The 26,941-nt window shown below is 36.5% G+C and overlaps 1 protein-coding gene across 1 annotated transcript in view; it reads left to right on the top strand.

The window, feature by feature from the left end:
- The window catches only part of Kif4a (kinesin family member 4A), a 122,228-nt gene that overhangs the window by 89,233 nt on the left and 6,054 nt on the right, over positions 1 to 26,941 (top strand). The window contains exons 21-28 of the mRNA XM_077107092.1: positions 9,164 to 9,319; positions 9,447 to 9,547; positions 14,757 to 14,886; positions 16,910 to 17,080; positions 17,458 to 17,565; positions 18,747 to 18,824; positions 19,266 to 19,364; positions 20,050 to 20,247. Coding sequence (XP_076963207.1) covers positions 9,164 to 9,319; positions 9,447 to 9,547; positions 14,757 to 14,886; positions 16,910 to 17,080; positions 17,458 to 17,565; positions 18,747 to 18,824; positions 19,266 to 19,364; positions 20,050 to 20,247 — 1,041 coding nt within the window. The remainder of the gene's footprint in view (positions 1 to 9,163; positions 9,320 to 9,446; positions 9,548 to 14,756; positions 14,887 to 16,909; positions 17,081 to 17,457; positions 17,566 to 18,746; positions 18,825 to 19,265; positions 19,365 to 20,049; positions 20,248 to 26,941) is intronic.

The following is a 26,941-nucleotide window of genomic DNA, read 5'->3' as shown; positions in this document are numbered from 1 at the left end:
CAAAGAACAAACTTTATGTTTTGTCATTTTTTTCAATTGTTTCTTTTGTTTCAATTTCATTAATTTCAGCTCTAATTTTAATTATTTCCTATCTTCTACTGCTTTTGGTTTGATTTGTAATTTCATCCTTGATTTCTTCTACTATCCATTCGTCATTCAATTGTGTATTATTTAGTGTCCATTTGTTACAGTAGCTTCTATTTTTATTTTTATCATTGATTTCTAAATTTCATTCCATTGTGGTCTGATAGACTGCAGGGTATTATTTCTGTTTTTTTGTATTTACTAAGAGTTGCTTTGTGGCATAAAATATGGTCTACTTTAAAGAAGGAGCCATGTGCTGCTGAGAAGAAAGTATATTTGCTCGTTGATGGATGAAATATTCTATATATGTCTGTTAAGTCTAAATTATTGATTATATTATTTAGTTCTATAGTTTCCTTATTTAGTTTTTGTTTGGAAGATCTGTCCAATAGTGAGAGAGATGTGTTAAAGTCACCCAGTATTATTGTATTGTGGTCTATCTGACTCTTGAAATTCGGTATGTTTGAAGTACATAGATGCTCCATTGTTTGGGGCATAAATATTTATAATTGTTATGTCCTGCTTATATATACTTCCATTAATAAGTATGAAATGTCCTCCTTTGTCTCTTCTGATTAATTTTGGTTTGAAGTCTACTTTATCTGAAATGAGGATGGAAACCCCTGCTTGTTTACAGAATCCATATGAGTGATATGTTTTTTTTCTCATCCTTTCACCTTCAGCCTGTGAATGTCTTTGCCCATGAGGTGAGTCTCTGGAAGACAGCATATTGTTGGGATTTGCTTTTAATCCAATCTGCCAGTCTATGTCTTTTGATTGATGAGTTTAGGCCATTAATATTCAAGGTTATTATTGAGATATGATTTGTATTCCCTGTCAATTTGATTGATTTATTTATGGTTTTTGATTTGTCTTAGTTTCTCATTTGGTTGAATGTCCCTTTAGTGTAGATCCTCCCTTTGCTGGTTTTCACTTTTTTTTTTCACTTCATCCTCATGAAATATTTTGTTGAGAATGCTCTGTACTGTAGGTTTTCTAGTTGTAATTTCCTTTAATTTTCATTTATCATGGAATTTTTAAATTTCATCTTCAAATCTAAAACTTAATTTTGCTGGATATAAAATTCTTGGTTGGCATCCGTTTTCTTTCAGAGCTTGAAATTTTTATTCAATGCCTAGCTTTGAGGGTCTGGGCTGAAAAATCAGTTGAGATCAGAATTGGTTTCCCCCATTATGTAATTTGATTTTTTTCTCTCACTGCCTTTAAGATTTTGTCTTTATTCTCTGTTAGCCATTCTCATTATAATGTGTCTTGGTGTGGGTCTGTTATAATTTTACACATTTGGGGTCTTGTAAGTCTCTTGTATTTGATTTTCCATCCCATTCTTTAGGTTTTGGGAATTTTCTACTATTATTTTATTGAAAAGTTTGTGCATTCCTTTGGTTTGTATCTCTGCTCCTTCATCCATTCCCATAACTCTTAAATTTAGTCTTTTCATGTTATCCCATAATTCTTGGATGTTCTATTCATGGTTTCTTACCATCTTCTCCACATTTTCAGCTCTACTTTCAATATATTATATATTTTGTGTTCATTGTCTGAAGTCCTGTCTTCCAAGTGGTCTAGTCTGTTAGTGATGCTTTCTATTGAATTTATAATTTAGCTTACTGATTCCATCATTTCGAGGATTTCTGCTTTTTTTTTTCACAATCTCTAACTGTTTATTGAAGTGGTCTTTCACTTCCTGTATTTTTTCTTTGATTTTACTCCTTATGCTATCCTTTACCTCACATGTCAATTTAACTATATACAATCTGAACTCCTTCTTGAACTCTTTTTTCTACTGTGTTATCAGTGGCTTCTGTTATTGAAACATCTTGGTTTGTTTAGGGTGCTTTATACCTTTTTTTTTTCATGTTGTTAGTGTGTTTTCCCATCTAAAAGTATGGATCTAAGGCAGGATAAATTCTATCCTATAGACCTATAGTGTCCTTGAAGGTTTCCAGTGCTTCGCCTTACAGCATACACAATATATAGCCTTAAACCTAATAGCTCCTATTAAGGCATCTACTGCTTTCTCTCATTAAACTAAAATGATGAGTTCAATAACTATCTATAGAACAAACAGAATATTTGTTAAAATGATTTACAATTTCAAATGGTAGATGGGAAAACAGAGGTAATGCCGTATGCAATATTCTCGAGGGAGGAAGAGAGAGCTACAAGTAAAAATTCATGGGAAGAGTGGAAGAGGAGCCGAAAGAGATTGGCTGTTGGTTGGAGAAAAATTGGCAAGAAAATAGACAAAACACAGGAAGAATATGAACAAAGAGAAAAAACTAAAGATCTAAGAATATAATAAAAATGCAAAACACCATTCATATATCATTGTCCTCCACACACTGATGCATAAAAAACATCCTGTTCCAAATATGGTGGAGAGATTAGTGAATCAAAAATAAAATAAATCTTTCTGGAAAATTGAAGTATCTCTGTCAGTGTTCAACAGTTTTTCAACCCTATCTCTGATGTCCCTCTGGATCACCAAACCCAGATCAGCCCTCACAAACCCAGTCTCTATTCCACCGATCTGGGCTTCAGATACCTCAGGATCAGCCATGCTGCAGTCCCAAGATCTCAATGCTGCTCCTACTTGCAGAGGGAGCACCAGGAATATACTCATGCAAAGGAGCAACCCCGAGATGCAGCAGCAAGACAAGGGCCACCAGCACTCTCAGCAGGAAGACCCCAGGCTCCTTCAAACCTGCAGGCACTCCACACTGGACCTGCAGGTCCCAGCTGGAGTCCCCAGAAAGAGGTTCTTGTGGTGGTAAACTTGCTGGCACCCAGGCCCCAGGCCCTGGCTGTTGTCCTAAAATGGGTTCAGCCACATGCAACCAAACCTGGAGTCTCCCCTGAAGAAGTCCTGTAGGCTGTGGTGGCAGTGGTGGTGGTTATTGGAATCAGGCAGCACATCAGTACTAGTGGCAGCTGCAACTGCAGCTGTGGGGGCAGCATCACCAGGTGATCTCTAGGGTTCAGCAGCAATGTCGGCTTTAGTTGCATCTAGGGCAGCGGTTTCTTCTCTAGCAGCACAGCACTCAGAAAGAAGACCTCCAGGCGACCTCAGGCTGGCAGCAGCTGCATCAAAGGCAGCAAAGGCGGTAGCCGTGTAGGCAGAAGTTCCCCAGTCCTTTTTTGTATTTTATTTAGAGACAGGGTTTTTGCAATATTCTTGAGGAATATTGCAAATATTGCTGAGTTGCTCAGCAAATGCCTCACTAAGTTGTCGCAGCTGGCTTTGAGCTTGAAATCCTCCTGCCTCAGCCTCCCCACTCTCTGGGATTATAGACATGCACCACCATGCCTGTCAATCTTTTCTTTTTTAAAACCACCTCCCCCCGCCCCCTCCCTCACACACATATGTACAACCCCACAGTGCAAGGTCAATCAATTTTTTTACTTATTTTTTCTCATGCTGGGGTTTGAACCTAGGCCTTGTACATGCTAGCAAGTGCTCTACCACTGAACATTTATGTACATGTGTGGTCCCATATGGTCAATCTTTCAAATTTTTAGCTGTTCTAGTAGATGAATGGTGGTATCTCATTATGATTTTCATTTTCATTTTTATAATAACTTATGATGCAAAGCATCTTTTCATGTGTTTATTTGCCTCTATTTTATTTGGGAAGTATCTGTCCAAATATTTTCCCCATTTTAAAAATAGGATTATTTATCCTTTTTTCCTATTACAAAGCTAGAATTCTTTATATATTTAAGATATATCCAACTGAAGGCTTCCATGCTTTTTATTTTTTCCCAGGCTGTGACTTACTTTTTCATTTTGGAACAGTATCTTTCAAATAGCATAGCTTTTTAATTTTGATACCATCCAATTTATTGATGATTTTTCTTTTATACTTCATAGTTCTGTGTCCTATATAAGATTTTTTTAAGTATTTCAGTTTTTTTAATACCTTTATTTTATTTATTTTTATGTGGTGCTGAGGATCGAGCCCAGGGCCTCGCACATGCTAAGCAAGCACTCTACTACTGAGTCACAACCCCAGCCCCTATATAAGAATTATTAGCGAGGCATTTTCATGCATACTTATAATCCCCCTCAGAGGCTAAGGTATGAGAATTGAAAGTTGGAGGCCAGCCTCAGCAACAGCAAAACCCTGTTTCAAAATAAAAATTTGAAAGGGCTAGGAATGCAGTTCAATGATAAGAGTACCCCTGGGTTCAGTCCCCAGTACCTACAAAAAAACTTAAAAAGAAATCTTAGCCAAAACCATAGTCACTAAGGTTTCCTCCTAAGTTTTCTTCTAGAAGTTGTATATTTTTAAGTTTTACATGTAGATATATGATTCACTTTGACATAATATCTCTGCTGAAATTAAATGTCCATACAAATATTTCTGTTCCGTTTATCTACATGCCTACTTTTATGCCAACACCAAAATATTTTAATACAGTCCTTTACAATAAGTCCTGGGATCAGGTAGTGTAAGTCCCCCAATTTTGGGGAGAACTAGGTCCTCTGAATTTCCATATAAATTTTGAATCAGTTTGTCAATTTCTACAAATAAAAAACCCTTCTAAGATTTTGATTAGTAATAAATAAAATTTGAGAGTTGACATCATGAGAATATTGAGTCTTTTGTGGTACATCTTTCAATTATTTAGGTTTTTACTTTCTCAGCAGTATTTTAGTTTTCAGTGTAAAATGTCATGCATCTTTTATCAAACATATCCCAAAATCTTTCATATATTTATATTGTAAATCATATTTTTTATTTTCATTTTCCATTGTTTGGACACAACTGTTGATTCTCAGACCTTTTTTTTAGAGTTCTTAGGATTTTCTACTTAAACAAGCATTTCATCTGCAAAGAGGAACAATTTTATTTTTTCTTTTCCATCTGTGTGCTTTTCATGCTTATTGCACTTGCTAAAACCTCCAATACAATATCAGATAGAATAGGTGAAAGGGGACAACCTTGATTTGTTCCCAATCTTAGGGAAAAATCATTTAATCTTTCACCATTAAGTAAGATATTAGCTATAGGTTTTTATATGTCCATTGTCAGGTTGAAGGAGTTCCTATCTATTCCTGGTTTGCTAAAGTTTTAATCACAAATAAGTGATAGGATTTTTTTAGAAAAATTTTCTGTATCATTAAAATGATCTTATGGTTCATTTGTTTTTAGTCTGTTAGTGGCACTGATTTTTCCCTTATTTTATTAAGGCATAACTGACACACAGTAAAATTTTTGTTGTACAGATCTGTGAGTTTTGACAACATGTGCCATTGTGTAACCACCACTACCACCAAAATATAGAACAGTCATCCCCCAAACAACTTCTCTTCTTCTTTGTAGTCAACTTCTATATTCCTGGCCCTTAGCAAACACTGTCATTATTGTTTTCCCCTCATATGAGCATCATAAATAGAAACATAATATGGCTTCTTTCACTTAGTTAATGCATCTGAGATTCATCCGTGATGTTATTTATATCAGTACTTGGTGCCATTTTATTTGCTTTTCTGAGTAGTATTCCAGTGTATGGATGTACCATAGTTTGTTCATTCATCCACCTGTTGAAGGATAGCTTAGGTTTTTTCCCCCCATTTTTTGACAAATATAAATTGTGTTAGGGTTTTCCAGAAACACAAAACAAATAGGCTAGCTATAGACATGTGAGAGGGAATTTATTGGGAGAATTGGCTTACATGATTATGGAGGCTAAGAAGTTTCACAACAGTTCATCATCTGCAAGCTGGAAACTCAAGAATGCCTGTAGCATGATTCCATCCAAGTCTGAATGCCTCAGAATTAGGGAAGCCAGTGGTATAACTTCTCAATCCATGGTTAATGATCACAGAGCCTGGAGTCCTCATGTCCAAAGTCGGGAAAAGAGTGTCCCACCTCCAGGAGAGAGAGAAAGGAAATGATTTTTCCCTGCCTTTTTTTCCTGTCTGGGACACTAGCCAATTGGATGGTGCCTACCCATTTTGAGTGTGGATCTTACTCACTTAGTTCAGCTACTCACGTACCAGTTTCCTATAGAAACATCTTCACAGGCATTCCCCAAAATAACTCTTTACCTCTTCTCTAGGTATAACTTAATCCAGTCAATTTGATACTTAAAATTGATCATCACATTAATTAATCTGCTATTAAAAACCTCACAGGTCTCTGTAAATATTGGCAGTCATTTCACATGGGTAAATACCTAAGAGTATGAATGCTGGGTTATATGGTAAGTGTATACTTCACTTCATAAGAAACTGCCCAATTGTTTGTCAAGCTGCTCAATGCTGGTATATAGAAATACAATTCATTTTTATATTTTAACTTTTATCTATGACTTATTACTCTGTTATCTTTTTCATAGGTTATTTGAGATTTTCCATGTAGACAATCATGTCATTTGCAAATGTAGTTTTATTTCTTCCTTTCTAATCTGTATGCCTTTTAATTATTTGACTTGCCTGGTTGCACCTGCTAGGACCTTCAGGATAATATTGAATTGGTGTAGTGAGAGTAGACATGCTTCTCTTCTTCCTAATCTTAGGGTGAAAGCATTCAGTCTCTTACCATAATGTATGATGTTAGCTATAGGTTTTTCACAGATGCCCTTTAAGGAAATTCTTATCTATTATTGGTCTGCTGTAAGTTTTATCATGAATGGATTTTTTTCACTGTGCTGGGGAATAGAACCCTGGGTCTCACGCATGCTAGGCAAACTATACCACTATACCACCAGCCCCCATGAATCAATACTAAATTTTGCCAAATACATTTTGTCTCTAATTCTTTGATTTGGTGAATTATTTTGAATGATGTTCAAATGTGTATCAGCCTTGAATTTCTTGGATAAACTCCATTTGATCATGATATATTGTTCTTTTTATGTCTTGTTGAATTCAGCAATATAACCAGTTCCTGACTCAGCTTAGGAGTCTTTATTTTTCAGTTGTATGAAAATGATATATATTCAGTAGAAACTACTTTGAATTTTGGATTTTAACTTTCAGGATGCTAGAGATACACAGTAGGATACTTTTCTGTTTTGTAGTACTGGGGATTGAACTAAGGGCCTCATGCATGCTAGGCAAGTGCTCCGGTGGGATATTCTTTATGATGCTAGGCAGCAGCAGCAAGCTTCAGCTTTCAGATAGCCGTGTGATCACAAATGTAAATGACCCATACTCTGTATGTACTCTCTTGCCAACATTTTTTGGATGTTGTTTTATATTTTCATATTCCATCATGCCTACAGAACACCCATGTTTAGCTCCTATATCTTTTCAGTCATTTTGTTTTTCATTTCCAATACAGGATTCAATAAATTATATGAGATACTCAAAACTGGAGATCTGTTATTAGGGGCATAGACATTTAGGATTACTTGACCCCCTCACTATTATAAAATGAACTTTGTTATCTCTGATAATATTCTTTATTCTAAGTCTATTTTTTTCTGATATTAATAAACCCTTTCAGCTTACTTTTGACTAGTGTTAAGGTTGGTATTTTTTACCCCTTTAATTTTAACTTATTTGTATCTTCACTTTAAAAATATGTTTTTTATAGGCAGCATATAGTTGCTTCTGTTATCTTCTTTGTTGATTTATATGTGGTTTTATTTCACAGATTTTGGTGCTTAGTTATTTGATACATAAACATTAAGGATTAAGTTCCCTTTTGAAAAATTGATTCCTTTGTCATGATGAAATGATCATTTTAATTCCTGATAGTATTATTTCATAAGAATCCTACTTTATTTGATATTAATGTGGCCACTCCAGCTTTATTTTGATTATGATTAGCAGGGTATATCTTCATCAAAGATGGAAATGTTCTCAGGAATATGTACTGTTTGTTTTGTTTTGGGTTTTTTTGATGCTGGAGATTAAATGCATAGCTTTGTGCATACTAAGGATGCTGTTTCACTGATATACACTTCAGCCCCTAAGGTTACTTATTTTTTAAAATATTTTTTAGTTGTAGGTGGACCTTTATTTTATTTACTTATTTATATGTGGTGCTGAGAATCAAACCCAGTGCCTCACACATGCTAGGCAAGCACTCTACCACGGAACCACAACCCCTACCCCCAAGGTTACTGTTTTACAAAGTGACTAAGGAGCCAGGTGTGGTGGTATGTGCCTGTAGTTCCAGCTGCTTCGGAAGCTGGCTGAGATTATCACTTAAGAGTGGACACTAGAGCAAGACCCTGTCTCAAAATATAAGTAATAAAAAGGTGATTTTAGCAAGTTATGTTTTCTTTCTTTAAATTCCCCTTCATGTACTTTAAAAGTAAGACTGTATATCTATTATTAAATGGAATAGATACTAGAGTCAGGTGTAGTGGCAGACTCCTGAAATCCCAACAATGTGAAAGACTGAGGCAGGAGGATTGCAAGTTCATGGCAAACCTTATTAACTTAGTGAGATCCTGTCTTAAAATTTAAAAAAAATATATAAGGGCCTTGCATGGTGGTGCATACAGGAGACAGGAGGATCACAAGTTTGAGATCAGCCTCAGCAACTTAGCAAGGCCCTAAGGAACTTAGAAAGACCCTGTCACAAAGTAAAATAAATAAATAAAATTAAAATGTCTGGGGATGTGACTCGGTGGTTAAACACCCCTGGGTTCAACTCCTGGTACCAAAAAAAGTGGGGTGCTCAGTGGTAAAGCATCCCTGGGTTTAATCCCCAGTACTGTAAGAGTAAAGATAGATAGATTAGACAGATACATTGTCTTCAGTTCTATATCATGAGTAGTTAAAGGCAAAGAATAAATGATTAGGAGAAAATGTAGAAAGTAAAGACAGGACAATAGAAATACTAGGATATCTGGGAAAATGCTTTCTGTAGAAAGCCTCTTTCTTGTGATCTTTTGGGGTATTGCTGTTAATGCCCTTTGAGACATACAAGTGTTGTTGGTGAAATGTAGGTAATAGAAATAGAAATCTCACTTCTAGTTACTTGAGCTCTGTCACTTGAACTCTGTCCAAATGAAATTAAATCTGGAACTGAATCTTACCCATGGATCAGTGATTCCTCATCCCTAACCAAGACATCACTGATTTTTCTTCTAGAATTGGCTTGGAAATGAAATTGAGGTTATGGTCAGTACTGAGGAAGCCAAACGCCATCTAAATGACCTTCTTGAAGATAGAAAGATCCTAGCTCAGGATGTGGCTCAACTCAAAGAAAAAAAGGAATCTGGGGAGAATCCTCCTCTTAAACTCCGGGTAAGTGCCCTTAAGAAAAAACTGTTCTCAATAATCAGATTATGCATTCCCAAGAAATCCTCATGGCTTTGGAGGATTATTTTTCCTTTTAGAACTTCTCCCTCATACCTACTATTCTTCTTTACAGAGGCGCACATTTTCACTTGCTGAAACACGTGGTCAAGTTTCAGAGTCAGAGGATTCTATTACAAAGCAGATTGAAAGTCTGGAGACTGAAATGGAACTCAGGTAACAAGACTATCTCCAAGGCATAAAAATTTATCCCTAGAATCCAAAATAAGAACCTATCAACCCAGTGATTCAAAAGCTTGTTTGTCAAAAGCTTTGTGATGGTGGAAAAACAAGAGACAGTAACAGTACATTGAACCAGATGCTATACTAGACATGATAGATAAATTTTCTCATTCAGTCCCTTGGATACCCTATGAGGTAAGTATCATTCTTATCACTCTAGAAATCTAAAATGAAGTTCAAAGATCTTAAGAAATTTGCTAAAGATATGAATACTAGCATACAACAGAGCTAGGATTCAAAACCCCCTCTTATCTAATTCCAAAGCCCATGCTGTTTGCAGTACACCACAATTTTTGAAGTAGTAGTATCTGAAATGTAGAACTAAGAACAGAATTTTAGAGAAACCCCAGAAATTATCATAAAAGAGAAATAGCATAGGAGGAAAACAGCAAAATAGCTATACTATATATAACGCATAAGTAAGGTTATCATGATCATTAAGTGAGATTAGTAAATAAAGTGTATGATACAGAATGTGGCATCTTAAAAGTACTCAATGAATATTCTCTTTATTCCCTCTTGAGTCTAAGACCAGAAATTATGCTACATAGCCTTTCTAATCAATCTTATTGTCTTTTAAGCAGTTAATGAAATCTGGAAGGAATACAGATTTTATAGTGTCTTAAAATACTAGAATTTTATGGGTTGGGTTGTGGCTATAAACAAAGTAAAGAAAATTTAGCTGGGTGTGGTTGCACATGTCTATAATTCCAGCAGCTCAGGAGGCTGAGATAAGAGGATCACAAGTTCAAAGCAACTTAGTGAAGTTAAGCAATTTAACTTAGCAACTTAGCGAAGCTCTAAGCAACTCAAAACAAAATATAAAAAAATAGCTGGGGATGTGGCTCAGGGGTTAACTGCCCTAGGTTCAATCCCCAGTACAAAAAACAGGAAATTTTTTGTCCAAAAGACCTTGGAGATCATTTATTTGATTTTAGCTAGATATACTAGTTGTTTATCTTTGGAAACATCTATAAGTCACTCAACAATTTGAGTTTCTGCTTTGGGCTACACTGGATGCAGTTGAGAGATACCAAAAGAATAGATGACATTATCTTTGCTGTAAAGTAGAAATCATGTAATTACTCCCAGCCATGTGCTTGAATCATTTGTTAAGATTTCTGGAGGAGCTGGGATTGTGGCTCAGTGGCAGAGCACTTGCCTGGAATGTGTGAGGCACTGGATTTGATCCTCAGCTTCACATATAAATAAATAAAAAATAAAGGTACATCAACAACAACTAAAACATATTAAAAAATGATTTCTGGAATGTGGAAAATTCTTGATAGGTTATAATTTCTATGTTGAGTCTATTTACACAACAGAAAGAGGCAGAAGCTACAAATCAGGACTGTTTCTTTTTAAATGCTGGTTATAAAACATTTTCCTCCATATGCATAAGTAAATGATTATATGAACGTAGGGTAGGTACAACATAAAAGGAATTAGACTGAGGTGAGTTTAATCAAGGATATTTTCCTAAAGTTGATGAGACTTAAACTAAATTTTGAAATAGTTAAGGAACATGAATTGACAAAGAAGACAAGGAAAGGAGGGTGTATGTAGAAGATGACTGAAATGTTCTCCCCTACCAATTCCAGAAACCTAGCCTGACTCTTCATCCTTCACTAGTCTTTTTCTCTAAACCCTTTCAGAACTTACAATACTCAATTATGCAATGAAAATGATATATCTTTGTGTTTAATATTTGTCTTATGTTTATTAGGTTTTTTTTCTAAAGAGAGTTTGTAAATTTGTTGAAGGAAAGGACTTCGAGAATCAGGGTTTTCAAAGTGTGGTCTGAAGATCTCTCATACCCTTTTAGGGAATCTAAGTGGGCAAAAATATTTTCATAATAATAGTGAAGCATTATTTGCTATTTTTACCATGTTGATATTTGCACTAATGGTAGAAAAGCAATACTGCAAAAAAATTACTGATACCTTAGACTTAATGAAAGCATTGGCACCAACCTGAACAAGTAGTTGTTCTACACAGCACCTCTACACACTACCAGTTTAAATTTGTTTAAAAAGTCATTCTTACTTTAAGCATGACTTTTGATAAAATCAGGGAAAATTGTTAATTTTATCAAATCTTGACCCTTGAGTTTGCATCTTTTTAATAATCTATATAACAAAACAGGAAGCACTTCTGCTGCATGCTGATTGTGATGGTCATCTCAAGAAAAGCACTGAGCTATTTGAGGTTTGAGATCAATAGGCCTATTTTTCATGGCACATCATGTGTACTTGAAAGAACAACTGACAGACAAACCACGGTTATTCAGACTTGGTTACTTGGCAGAGATGCTCTCAATAATGAATGGAGGGAGCCTATCACTTTAAGGAAAACAACTGACAGTATGTGTTACTGAAGATAAAATTTGAGCTTTTAAGCAAAACTTTTCTGGTAAGACCAGTAGTGATACTAACAAATGTGATGGTTTAAATATATTATATAATGAAACGTATTAACATTCAGAGGATCTGCATGACTCAGTGGATTAATATTGTCAAAATAACATGTTAAAGTAAATGGGTAAAATATCCATTCCTACTGAGAGATTAATGGGATTTGTTTGTTTGTTTGGTTGGTCTACCAAAATATGATACTTTATTATAATTCAGCTATATCCGTTTACATTTCAAGCCATTCTAAACCAATTAACATCCATGTAAATACTGGCCTAAAATGAATAAATATTCTTTGCATTGATTGCTCATAATCTGCTCATTTGTTCCTGATTTTTGTCCTCATCAGCAGCACTGAGCCATGAAATCAAATTTCCTCTTAAATGTTGGAGTCTTCTCCAAAGACTCTAACTAGACTTTTTGTCCCACACTGTCTCAAGTAGGAATCTTTAATTTGGCTCTCACCACATGGAAACAGAACACAGGCATTGCAACTTGACTGTGCTCTGGCCAGACCAACTTAAACCCATCTCCACTTTCTTCTCTCCCACACCATTACTTACTATAAAGCATCTGCCTCAGGCTTTCCCCGAAGACAATCAAAACTGTTCAAGGACAACCCAATCTTCAGTTTGTTAACAATATGTATATTGTTTTTAAGTGCAAATTTTGTCCAAGGATATCTGCCCTGACTTTTGAGACTGACTATATCTAAATTTATATATGTTTAAACACACATTCCTATACATGTATGGAAATATTTTATGTCCTGGGAATTCACAAGAAAAAAAAATAACTCATCATATGGATTTCTTTTGATACTGGACATTGAACTCAGGGATGATTTATTACTGAGCTACATCCCATCCTTTTTATATTTTACTTTGACATGGGGTCTCACTAAATTGCTGAGACTGGCCTCAAATTTAAGATCCTCCTGCCTCAGCCTCCTAAGTCATTGAGATTACAGGTGTGTGCCACCATGCCCAGCTACCATATGGATTTTAATATATAAGAATATAAAAAAATAGTTAATAATAGTTTCACTTGATCAATGGATACTAAATTATAGTTAGATGGGAGCAAGAAGCTCTGGTGTACAATTGCACAGGTAAAAATAATGTACTATACATTTCAAAAAGCTGGAAGACAGGATTTTGAAAGATTTCACTATAAAAAATTACAGGTGTTTGAAGTAATAGTTATGTGTAACCTGAATTAATTATTGTATAATATATGCATTATCATTTCATCACATGGTACCCCATTAATATGTATAGGTTTCTTGTTTTATGTAGCAGCTGAAAATGAATTTAATTTTTAAAAATAAAAGTAAAATAATAATAGTTTTAGATTCCACATTGTAACTAACTTTTATGAAACTACTACTTGTATCCACAATTATCTGAAAAGGCTACCAAAATACATCTCCCTTTTCAAACTACATATCCATGAAAGGTTAGATTGTCTCTATTTACATCAACTGGAACAACATGTCACAAAAGATTGAGTATAGGGAGATGTGAAAATCCAATTGTCTTCTATTAAATTATACAGAGATCTGTGAAAATGGAAAATAATCTTACTCTTCTCACTAAATCTTTTTCTGTCTTGAAAAATACAGCTATTTCTCCTAAAATGTTTATATGTAATGAATTTTTTTAATTTTAAGTGAATTTAATATTTAAATTCATCTCAGTTTGAATGTATACTATAAATAACTATAGGTGTATCCTATATGAACAGAATTTCTAGAAGTTCTCAATGTGTTTTTTTTTTAATGAATGGGGTCCTGAGACCACCAAATATGAGAAAAACCATCTTAGATTACTTTTGTCCCATCTTCCTTATAGGAATCTAACATAGTATCACAAGTTAAGCACATGCTGCTATTCTCCCTCTCACTGGAAACAGCATATTTGAAAAGGAAATTATTAATAAAACTGAAATATTATATAGAATTTGTTCTAGGCCATACTTGATTGGAAAGTATCTGGAATTTCTAACCAGGGTCAGGGTATCTAGTCATAGAAACTTCTCAGTCCTGTGTAAGGCATTTTAAAATAATCTCTCATTGTAGGAAATGATGGTGCATGCCTATAATCCTAGCAACTTTGGAGGCTGAGGCAGGAAAATTGCAAGTTTAGGGCCAGCCTCAGCAACTTAGTGAGATGCTGTATCAAAATAAAAAATAAAAAGGACTAAGGATGTGGCTCAGTGGTAAAGTGCCCCCTGGTGCTTGCAGTACCAAAATAAACAATAATTTCCTATAATACCAGCCATGGGTATCAATTTGGTATTTGATTCCAGCAAAGAACACCTACCTATTCTTGTGAGATTTTCCTTCAGGTCTCCAACCTGAATCTCTTCCTTCCATGGGTAGGCTATTGTTACACAGTCCAAATTTATAGGGCTTCATGACAAAGTCATAGTATAGTCAGTCAGTCTACTACAATACAGGCCTTACCATAATATATCTTTCCAAGTCTCAGTATATATGACCTATTTATTTCAACCAGTATTTAATAAAATAAAAACCATTTGGATAATCTCCTGGAGTCCATTTGTAACCAATTTTTAGGTACTATGTAAAATTCTAACCAGATGACTCAGTCATTATTTAACTGATATCTCCATTCATAAACCACTTTAAAGTTTCTACTCAGAGTTCTCCTTCTTCCTGGTATTGAAGCTATTCACAACAAAACTGACTGTTTCTGTTTGTGAAGGAGTGCTCAGATTGCTGACCTACAGCAGAAGCTACTGGATGCAGAAAGTGAAGACAGGCCAAAACAACGTTGGGAGAATATTGCTACAATTCTGGAAGCCAAGTGTGCCCTGAAATATTTAACTGGAGAGGTAACTATCACTCTTACTACCAACAATTAGGGATCTGGTTAGGTAGGTTCAAATAAAATACCTTGGAGCCAGGTGTGGTGGCACATGCCTATAATCCCAGTGACTCATGAGGCTGAGGCATGAGGGTCACAAGTTGGAGGCCAGCTTCAGCAACTTAGCAAAAGACCCTGTCTCAAAACTAATGAAAAAGGGGGCTGGGGTTGTGGCTCAGTGGTAGAGTGCTTGCCTAGCACATGTGAGGCACTGGGTCTAATCCTCAGCACCATATAAAAATGAAATAAAGATATTTTGTGTCCACCTACAACTAAAAAATAAATATTTTTTAAAAACTAATAAAAGGGGGCTAGGAATATAGTTCAGTGTTAGAGAAACAAGATAGCTTTGGAATACTATCATCATGTCCTCACCAGTTCTCTCTCTCTCCCTCTCTCTCTCTCTCTCTCTCTCTCTCTCTCTCTCTCTCTCTCTCTTGGTACAAGGGATTGAACTCAAGGGTGCTTAACCACTGAGCCACATCCCTATCCATTTTTATTTTTGAGACAGGACTTCCCTAAGTTGATGAGGCTGGCTTTGAACTTATGATCCTCCTGCTCAGCCTCCCAAGCCACTGGGATTACAGGCATGCCCCACTGTGCCCAGCTTCTTGCCACTTTTCATGGAAAAACCCAGTGATACTAACATTAGAGAGTTTATTGCATAAAAGTTGATATAAGTGGACTGGGGCTGTAGCTCAGTGGCAGAGTGCTTGCCTTGCATGTGTGAGGCCCTGTGTTCGATCCTCAACACCACACAAAGATAAATAAAATAAAAGTATTGTATCCATCTACAACTTAAAAAAAAATTAAAGTTGATATAAGCAAGAGCTGGGGTTGTGGCTCAGTGGTAGAGCACTTGCCTGACATGTGCGAGGCACTGGGTTTGATTCTCAGCACCACATATAAATAAGTGAACAAAATAAAGGCCCACCCAACATCTAAATAAATAAATAAAATTGAAAAAAATAATTGATATAAACAAGTAGAGGCCAGTCATTTACAAAAAAATATAATATGACTCAAATTGATACTTATCATGCTTGGCATAAATCAAGTGCTCAATAAATGTTAACTGTTGCTCTTAAAAAAGGCCAGAATGCCACAGTGGGCTACTAGCTAAACATAAACTATTATTATATTGTACTATTTGTTAAAAGACCTATGAGATGTATATTCAAAAACTTTAAAATACAGTCTTGGAAAGAGAAAACCTAAACATCTTTTGACATATAAAGATTCATTTTAAGGAAAAGCTATCTTCAGTGACCTTAAAATAATACATCATCTTCCATTGTCACAAGAGGATTGAAAACTAATAACCTCTAGTGATTGAGGCATTTTTCACTCAAGACAAGCATAAAATCCATCTGAATCCACAAGTTAGAGTAATGCTACCCTTTCACATTTTCGTGTTAGGTTAGCAGATTTGTTCTACTAAGAAATCTTGATTAGGTTTGTGAACACTGGTATTTATGATGTTCACCATCTGGGCTAGTAGTAAATGCAAAACTAGGCCAGCACAGGATATGAATCCAGCCTGAAGAGCCAGATCTGCAATTTCAGCTAAAGTGTCTACAAGTTCTGACGTGTGAACACAGACATTCTGAGACAGGACAGAATTGGACATAAGGGTGTGTCATGTCAATTTCTCTTCAGACTTAAATATCAGAATTTTGGAATCATCATATACTGTTCAGGTTAGGTTTATTTGGACCTTAAGGCAGAGCAAGATATAAAATGAATTTAGCTATTGCTTCCAGAACTCAAATACATGTCACAGCAGAAATATGGACTCTTGGCCTAGGAGCAGAACAGTAGTCCTATTAATATTCACTGTTAGAATCCATATGACATGAAAAAATAAGAATGGAATTGCACATGAAGACACTTTCCTCAGACCATTTAAAGAAAGCTAATATGTTCCTGCCTAATGAATGGGGAAAGGTGGGTTATTCTCCAAATAAATTGATCTCTTTTATCTCTTCTAGCTGGTCTCCTCCAAAATACAGGTCAGCAAGCTTGAAAGCAGCCTGAAACAGAGCAAGGCCAGCTGTGTGGACATGCAGAAGATGCTGTATGAGGAACGAAATCGTTTTGCCGAGATAGAGACAGAGTTACAAGCTGAGCTGGTCAGAATGGAGCAACAGCACCAAGAGAAGGTACACTGACAAGCCAAGAAGCTAGTTACAGACACAAAGCTGTCATTGCCCTTAGTTAGCTTAAAAAAGTAGTCGGGGGTAATGAGTTTCCTTCAAAAGTGCATGTGCTGTTTTCTAAATTTTGCAAATGAGAAACATGAAACAGAAAAAAGTGATATACCTAAGTTCATACCTACCCATGGTAATGGCTCTTAGCTTCTGGCTTGAATCCCAAGATTAATGTGCTGAGAAACATTGTTGCTATTCAAGCCATAGAGCAAAAAGAACAGTTTGCCTCTAAATAATGAAGGAGTCACCTGGATCACTGCTTGAACTAGGTGAAAATCCTTCTTTCCCCTGGTTCCTCTGATATTACTATGGATTGTGTCTTTCTCTAGGTGCTGTACCTTCTTAGCCAGCTGCAGCAAAGCCAAGTGGCAGAGAAGCAGCTGGAGGAGTCAATCAGTGAAAAGGAGCAGCAGCTGCTGAGCACACTGAAGTGTCAGGTATGAGAAGACAGGAAAGGTCTCCAGAGGAGGGTTTCACATGCCTCATCAAGAATCATGCCTCATTTAGACCATTGTACTTGCAGCAGAGAGTAAGAACTACTGAAGAAAGGCTTAAAATGGTAGCCTCTACTGCTTTTTGTCCCTACTTGATTAGATAAGAGATAATCAAAATGTAGCCATATACAGGATCACCTTGTTTTTGGTACCATAACACCAATATATACTCCATACCAGACTTTGAGGCCTCCTGTTCTATTGTGTCAACACTGAACTATAAAAAGCTGAGACAGTGAAATTATCTAATAGTTACTTAGAATCCTAGGGACAACTGTATCTTCCTGAGCTTGTTCTTCTGAGCTGAGACCTGACATGTTTGTAAAATGCCTGGAGTCTGGATTTTCTTGCAGAGACTAAGAACACCACACCCTTTAGTAGCAAGTTGGAGCACTGTTTTTGTCCAACTTAGAATCTTTCTCCTGCAATACCATCCCTAGGGTTTCCTTGGCACCTCCCACACAAGGTGTAACCGAACTTGTTAAGGTTATATGTATTGATCCAGTTGTATTAAGCACCAGGAAGCTTAATAAGGCTTATGAGACTTGGAAATAAACTGTCTAGTCTATGTTCAATAGGATGAATAGAAGCATTTATAGCTTCAGGAAACAGAGCTAACGAGTTCTGTGGATTTCTGAATCTGCATCCTGATGTGAATACAGAATATGAGGCTAAAGAATGGAAAAGAATAAGCAAGACTTCTCAGACTGAGTCCACGGTTCCTACAAGTGTGGTTAGTGCTGATGAGGAACATTGGAATAGAAGTGGTATTCAGTTGTAATTCCAGTGATTTGAGAAGCCTATGTGGGAGGATCACAAGATCAAGGCCAGTCTAGACATCTTAGCAAGACCCTGTCTCAAAATAAAAAAATGAAGGGCTGGGGATGCAGCTCAGTATTAGACTGCCACTGAGTTCACCCCAATCCCTTAAAAAAGAGGTATTTAGGACACCTAGAAGTTGGGAGTAAGGTAATTTTCTGGGTGCCAGTGCCTGCTATGCAAAAACCATCTGTTGCCAGGAACTTGGCAGCAGTATTTTTTTTTTTTTATCTAAGTGAGTTGTTTAGTAACCTACAAGTAGTGCCCAAAATAACCCCACCTATCACTATACTATCTGGAAATAGGATGAAGAACTCAAGAAGATGCAAGAAGTATGTGAGCAAAATCAGCAGCTTCTCCAAGAGAATGAACTCATGAAGCAGGTAATAGAGTTCCCCATCGACTTGATAAGGCCCTGGGACAGCCGGTTGCCACTGAGGCCACCACTCAGGAACAATCCTTAATTTGGTGATTTTAGCTGTACTTTTTGAGGTCTACATTGTGTTTCCATGTGACCCAGTCATGTGCATTTCAAAGTGGTAAAAACACAAGTTTTAAAATATGCCCCTTTTTGATCAGATAACAATCTTAGAAAGTAGGAGTCCTTGAACCTACTCTAAGCCTGCCTCACTTTACTGTGGTTTAAAATTGAGCCGGCTGAACTGGGAATGTAGCTCAGTGGTAGAGCACTTGTGTAGCATGCACTTGATCCTGGGTTCTATCCCCAGCACCATTTAAAAAAATGTTTGGAATTTTGGTGTTTTAGCCATGAACACTACTAGAAGCTGCCTACATTTTACTCTCTGTCTCTCTTTTTCAAATAGAAACTGACCCTCCTCCAAGTAGCCAGCAGAACAAAACCTCATCTTCCTAAGGATAACCTTCTATCTCCAGACTCTTCCTTTGAATATATCCCACCCAAGGTAAAATGCTTAATACCTACGATAACTTTGCATAGCCCAAGTTCGGGGTGAGTATGCAAAATTACCTTTTTTAAAAGGTTAAGAGTTAAAATACCCAAATTCTAAATCTCAGTTTTTCTTAGAGTCCTAAGTAGAATTATAGAGTCCTATGAAAAATAGGTGTGTTTTTTTCCTCAGAAGTCTGACTTTTGGTTGGTGTTGTGGCTCAGTGGTAGAGTGCTCGCCTAACATGCATGAGGCACTGGGTTCAATCCTCAGTACCACATAAAAATAAATAAATAAAATAAAGTCATTGTGTCCATCTACAACTAAAGAAAAATATTTAAAAAAAAAGAATTCTGACTTTTGTCCATGAATTGGCTTTATGTAATACAACTGAGGAGGAGGAGAAGGAAAAAAGAACAATGTTCAGCTGTCCATCCAAAAATCCTTATCTCATCACATCATGAGTCCTCCCTTCCTCCCTCAGATTGATCACCATCCAGTTTCTATCCCTTCAAAGACTCTGTGAGGCCAAAGGCTAAAGCAATTTTTTTTTTCTGATTGGTAAAGACAAGTGGGATATATTTGAGGAGTCTGAAATCTCTGCTGTGAGAATATAGCTGGAAGCAGCTACTGGGAAGATATGATACCATATGTATTATTTAATTTTTATTAAATAATCACTTTAAACCTTTTTTCTTAGCCAAAACCTTCCCGTGTTAAAGAAAAGTTCGTAGAGCAAAGCATGGACATCAAGGATCTAAATATTATCCATGAACATGAGGATGGTGATGGTGATGGTGATGGTGATGGTGATGGTGATGGTGATGGTGAAGATGAAGACGATGAAGAATGGAAGCCAGCAAAATTAGTTAAGGTGTCCAAGAAGAGCACCCAAGGGGTAGGAGCCAGCTCTTTAAGTCAGTTAAGGATTCTACTCATTTATATTCACTGTCAGTTAGATAATTTTCTTAATCTAGGAATGTTCTGGCCCCTATCCTGCATCTAAGCCCCTTGGATCCCATTCAGAGTCATTGACTCCCCTAAGGGGGATTTGTTGGGCCAGCTCTGTGTAAAACCTAGGGTCAACAGAGAGGGAGGGCAGCCTGAGTGTACAAGTTGGCTCTCTTTGTTTTCTCAGGATCTTCCTAGCCTGAGTAGGTAGTGTTCTATACCATTTCACTGAAGTTGATTAAAAATCGATCATACCAGTCCTTCATATTTTTAGAGCACTTTATAGTTTACAAATCATTCTCATTTATGTAATCTTTTAATCATCACAAAATATCCACTGAGATATTTATTATTTGCATTTTATATCTAGACCTCAGACCCACAGAAGGGTAATGACCTTTCCCAAGGTCATAAAACCAAACAACGGGATTTAAAACTGAATATTCTCTGAGTACAGTTTGGTTCTACCAATGATGTCATGTCAGTAAAAACTGCAGATCAGAAGCTCAGTGGGTAATTTCTCTTTCTTGCCTATTAGAGTGATTTTTGCTCACTAGGCTAAGGGGCTAAGGGAATTAACAGAAAAAGCTAATAATTAAGATCAAACACACCAAGTTAAGGCTAGTTAGGAACAATCTGACATTGAGGCATGCTTTATTTACTTACACAGTGATAGTCCTACACAATTATCAAACATAGATGTTTTATGTTGAAACATTAACTTCCTAGGCACTACAATTCACCACCACTACCCCAGCTGTGCCCTACAGCCATATTCCACTTACAAAGAACAATTCACACATTACCTTAGCTGGCTTCCTAGAAGCTTATTTGATCTGATTAGCTGATAGTTCACCACATGGGGAACTGAGCCTTGTAAAGCCACAATACCAGAGCTGAAGCAAGTTGGAAGGAATAGACAGTTGTGTGGTATTAAGGTATTTGTTCAGCCAGAGTCATCAGAAGTGCAACATACCACATGCTCAAAATGGGACTAAGAGTCCATCCTTGGCCCCAGAGAACATATAATTTAATGGGAAAATAAGGCAAAGAAGTAGAAGCATAACTAGAACTTCAGCATATTTATCTCTGGAAGCTGGACTAAGAGGTTTTTGGGTTTTTAAAGTCAAATTAACAAGGCCTAATTTAGGAATATGCCATTGAAAAGTGACTATTGCTGCATTATAAGATAGAAAGGTAAGTATCATATTGGGAGCAAACAGGGAGAACATTTTTGGCACATTGCATAGCAAATTGCAAAACTTTAAAGATGCTAGAAGAATGGGTGTTGGGACATTAGAGAAAACGGGGCAGAGCATGTCTTTCTTTCATTTCCTCAACAAGCATTTATGGACACTTTACTATGGTTGAAGTGGAAAGCATGAGCTGAATGTAGATTTGAAGGCTGAGTTGAGATGTACACACAGAAAAAAAAAAATGTTAGAGGGTCTTGTTAGACCAGCACGCAAGAAAAGACCACTGACTCCAATCAAAATCAAATTAAAGCAAGCTTATTATTTTGACCGGCCGGGCTGCCTCTCCCACCCAAAACCGCGGGAACAAGACAGCAGCAGCAGTTTCCTGCAGCCCAGCTTCAGAGCCCAGAAAGTTACACAAAGGGGGTTATAGATAACAGAACTCTGACGAGCATCACACTAATGGTAGTTTACATTTTTTGCTGGCCCCAACATCAGAATTTATGAGAACCATTAGAGCCTCAGAGAGGGTCATTATCTGGCCAGGGAAGGCCAATATTTATGAGGAGTCACTAAAGTTTCAGAGAGGGCTGCTATCTGGTCAGAGAGCCAGGCATGGGTGAGTTCAAGGCACGGGCAGGCATTCCAAGCAGGTTCAGAATTTGCAGTAATTTATAGTAAAGCCGAAATCAGCTTTTCATGGCTTTGTGGCGAGATGGCTCCCAATTTTGAGAGAAAATCAGGTTGGGTCTATCATTCCCCCCTTTTCTTATGTGTCCCTTTCAAATCTTTGATAGGGTAGGGGAAGAGCACTGAGGGAATTTTAATCCCTCAGGTAACAGTCTCCAACTTTTCTTGAACTCACCAAAAATCGGTCTCCCTGATTTGACCTGACTTAATTAATTATTTATATTGACAGTCTATTTATTTTTGGCTCCATTGTTGTAAGAAGAGGGGCATCGCTTGTTTTGGCTTCTTCTGAGCTGAGAGGGAGTGACGTGAGGGGGCACAGCGTGAGGAACATGAGTTTCCTTTTAGAAGTCAGTTCGATTTGAAGTCTGGTTGGGGAAGAACAGGTTGTAAAATCATCTAGGGATGGGTGCTTCTATAAGAGAAACAAAAACCGTGAGTACTGAATAAATGTTGCAGCAGCTGGAACATGTTGCTGTATAGAAGTTCCCTCATCAGGAGGTGTGACGGCTGAGAAGTTAGTATATATATTTACCAGGAGAAGCTATCTCCATAATAAGGCCAGAATGGACAAGGCCTTTATATAGAAATGTAAATCTTTAACAATTTTAAAGTTATCAAGAATGTAAACACAACATTAAACTTTTAGTGTTACAGATGTCCTTTTCCATAAGATACAGTTTAATAATATCATCTGATCATGTAAAATCCTTTTACTAGTATGACCTCTGTGTCTAATAGAGAAACCTTTAATTCTGTTACTCAGGGCTAGATAATCATACTAGCAAACACCAAGCCTACCTGTGCAGGTTATGAATATCTGAAGGCCTTAAACTAAAAACTCTGTCTCTGGCAGCTCCTCTTGATAGTCTCTTTTAATAGTTATCAGGCATTTCTGTCTGAGAATCCTTCTTTGTAGCCTCCAGTCTTACTTATTTTGAGAGGCTAACATAAAGTGTGTACCTTAAAATATTATATTATTATTATTATTATCATTTAAAATGTCCAGGAATGGCTGTGTTTTGGTTTTAACTGTCTTTGCTAAGTGTTTAAGATGAAGCAGTCAAACTGACTTTTATTTCTATCTATTGTTAACAGTCAGCTGAGTTTTTATGGGAGTCATTCCTGGGGAAACTTGAGAGCAGCTTCTCAGTTCTGCTAGTGCCATTTGCACTAGGATGGGTCCAGGTCTTGCTTGACCATGTGGTTTCCCTCAGAAGCATCATGGATGTCTCCCTTCTCTGATGACCCTCCTCTTCATAGCAAATGCACTGATTGGCTTTCTGTTCTCCAGTGGTCTCATTAATCTCCCTGATCGGGAGGTTATGTGGCCCAGAGTTACAAAGCTCTATCTGTCTTGTAGGTGATGGCTTATTATCTTAAATTAACCCATGTTGTGTTCTTAAAGCAACACTTCTGTAAAACACTAACAGGGAATCTTTAGATCACTTATAAGGAAATTACAAAATAAAATTAACAAGAGTAAAAACATTTAGTTCGTGTAATAGCTACCCTGAATTTTGGCTGAGTTATACATTATATCCCCTGTTTGAGATCCTAGTAATCTTGACAGAAAAAAACAACTTTTGAACATAACTTTAAATGAACTAAAATCTGGCCTACTGCTTTTGTAGTCATTCTCACATGTAGTAAGATGGGACACAGAGTCTTATCTCAGGTAAGGCAGGGCTCTTTATAAATCTTAAGTGTTCTAGATCTAAAGCTGATCTTTGCTTTTTAAATATCATTTTACAAAGTTTACATAAATTGTTTGAGGTCACATGAACATTAGCTAACACCATATGATATCACATTTAAAACATGAATTAAAGAAAGGCTGACAGGTTTTAACCTTTACATAGATTAGACTCTCATTCACTTAAAAATACATTTAAATTGTTCCCCAATGTAAAAAGTAACATAAAACTTTACATATCTTATTGATAACAGGTAAATAAATCCCCAATATATTTTTTTTACCAAACAACTTTATTTTTTTTTTAATTTTTATTTTATTTTTTTATTGGTTATTCAAAACATTACAAAGATTGCAGAATCACATAGGTTACACATCCACATTTTTACATAATACCATAATAGTAACTGTTGTATTCTGCTACCTTTCCTATCCTCTACTATCCCCCCTCCCCTCCCCTCCCATCTTCTCTCTCTACCCCATCTACTGTAATTCATTTCTCTCCTTATTTTTTTCCCATTCCCCTCACAACCTCTTATATGTAATTTTGTATAACAATGAGGGTCTCCTTCCATTTCCATGCAATTTCCCTTTTCTCTCCCTTTCCCTCCCACCTCATGACTCTGTTTAATGTTAATCTTTTCCTCCTGCTCTTCCTCCCTGCTCTGTTCCTAGTTGCTCTCATTGTATCAAAGAAGACATTTGGCATTTGACCAAACAACTTTAGAACACCAGCTTGATATAATGCTTTTTAAAGCTTCTACCTTATAGACTTGTATACCTGGAAGATATGAGCACATTAATAGCATCACAATTACATTGATGTTTCTATATTAACCAAGTTTAGCTTTTAAAGAAATGGCAGTTCAATGCTCTAAAATAACAGTTCTTATTTAACCAGTTGTTTAATTTTTATGGTTGCTTGCTCTACAAAAAAGTAAAACTTAATAAACACATGACTGTAAAAACAAACTTATATAGTAAATCAATCCGATATCTAACAACAGTACTCATTAATGAGTAATCCCATATCAAATTTACTTTACTTATTTATCAAAATATTAGACAAATGTATTGAACAGTGTTAACTATTTTTTCTTGTTTAAAGAAAAGTCCTAGAACCAAGACATATTAGACATTTTATAGACATTAATATTTTATTAGTTTTTTTGAACACCTAGAAAAAGTTGTCAGCTTAAATTTAAAGACATTTATTTTTATCTGTTTATTCAATTTAAATTGAACCATTTAAATCACATGAATTAAAGATCTTTGGATCCACTTTTTAAAATTTGTTTTTATGAGCGCTCCTTATATATGTTAATTTGTATATCATATATTGATATACGGACATATGTATATATAGACATACAACACATAACACAAGTGTGCACACATAACAGTAGTAAAGGCCTTGTAGCTTTTCACAGGTGAAATCTCCATTGCAATATTTCAAAAACTCCACAGTTGGTCAAAGATAGAACTGATCAGAAAAACATTAACCTAGGTCTGTAGGATCAAAATCATGAGCTCAAAAAAAATACAGAATCTAAGAAAAAAAACTAGAGTCCTAGAAAAAATGACTGGCCAGTAATTAGTAAATACCATACAATTTACTTTTTTTTTTTTAGGCCTCAGATCAGTCTCCTACTGAGCTTGCAGGCTTCTTTCATTTGCATATCAACATAAGTCCTGGCTGAGGTCTGGAAGGAGCAGGGAAAAACTGATATTCTGAGCAGACACCTCAGACCTAAGGCATTTTAATCATAAGTCATAATTTTCAGGTTCGGATGTTGAAAATTATGATACAAGTTTTAAGATACAAGTCACAAAATTTTATATCTTTACATCTTGTTTTGTCAACAGATACCATACTATGATTTACTATCCTTGTCCAAATTAAAGCACTGGTACATACAGTGAATTTTCCCAGGCTACCCAATTCAAAATTGGTGAAAAAAAAACTGAATGATTGGGAAGTTACTTGCCAACTTGGAAGTAGAGTTCTTTAGTTTTCCATCCTAAGTATTTAAGTTCTCTGGCATGAATTATCTGAAATCATAAACTAAACAATTACCTAAACCCAACTTTTAACTGCAAGATTGTGCAATGCTTCAAAAACCCATTCAGATACCAGATTGTTACAATAAAACATCATCTTTTAGACACACATTCAGCCAAGATCATTCCCAAGAAACAATTTATAATATCAACACACTATTGCACATGTCTTAAAGGGCCAGAAACAAAGACACAGGACGGACAGACAGAAAGGAGCTCCAGACTAATGGCTGACAGACAGAAACCTTTAAAACAGAGCAGATAAGAGAAAAATCTCCTACACCAGTGGCACCATAGATGTCCCCACAAGGGGACCAGATGTTTTCACACAGGGACAACCTGAAATATAAAATCAAGGGTCTCCATAGTGACTTTACTGCATTTAGTGTACCCTTTTTCTTTTTCTCTTTTTTTAATAAGACAGAGGTGGCATAATACTTACAGTGCAGGGAAGGAAGGAGGGAATTCCCCGAAGCAACAGGGCTTTGGCAGCTGCTGGGAGTCCCTCAGTCCCTCCTTTAGCTCCTCTGGTTCGGTTCCACCCCAGGCACGCTCCATCTCCTAACATTTCAGTAGTCAGCTCTCAAAAAGTTCCAAGGGAGGTGGGGTATCAAAATTTATAACTGAAAGTTCGGTTCCTGACCTTGAAGCCAATTAATGCCAATTTAATAATGAGGACAGGGTTTTGAGAAAAAGAAAAAGGGAGGTTTATTGCTTTGCTAACAAAGGAGAAATACAGGGGACTCTGCCCAAAGGTTGTGACTCTTGATCTGGAGGGACAAGGGGTTTTAAAGGAGTTTCACTTGTTAATCTGGGAGATACTCAGTTCTTAGATCCCCAGCAGGCATTTTCCTCTGCAGTGGGTGTGCACCAGCAGCCAGCTAGGAGCTTCTCTCATCCTGCTTAACAAAGGGGGCTAAAGTTCATCATCGCAGTTCCTTAAAACACAGTCCAACGGGGTGTCAGGCTTACTTGCTTTATTACCCATTCTCACGTCC

Source organism: Callospermophilus lateralis, chromosome X (genome assembly GCF_048772815.1).
Source record: "Callospermophilus lateralis isolate mCalLat2 chromosome X, mCalLat2.hap1, whole genome shotgun sequence".
Taxonomy (NCBI): Eukaryota; Metazoa; Chordata; class Mammalia; order Rodentia; family Sciuridae; genus Callospermophilus; species Callospermophilus lateralis.
The sequence above is the reverse complement of the archived record's forward strand: the minus strand, read 5'-3'. Positions and strand labels throughout refer to the sequence as shown.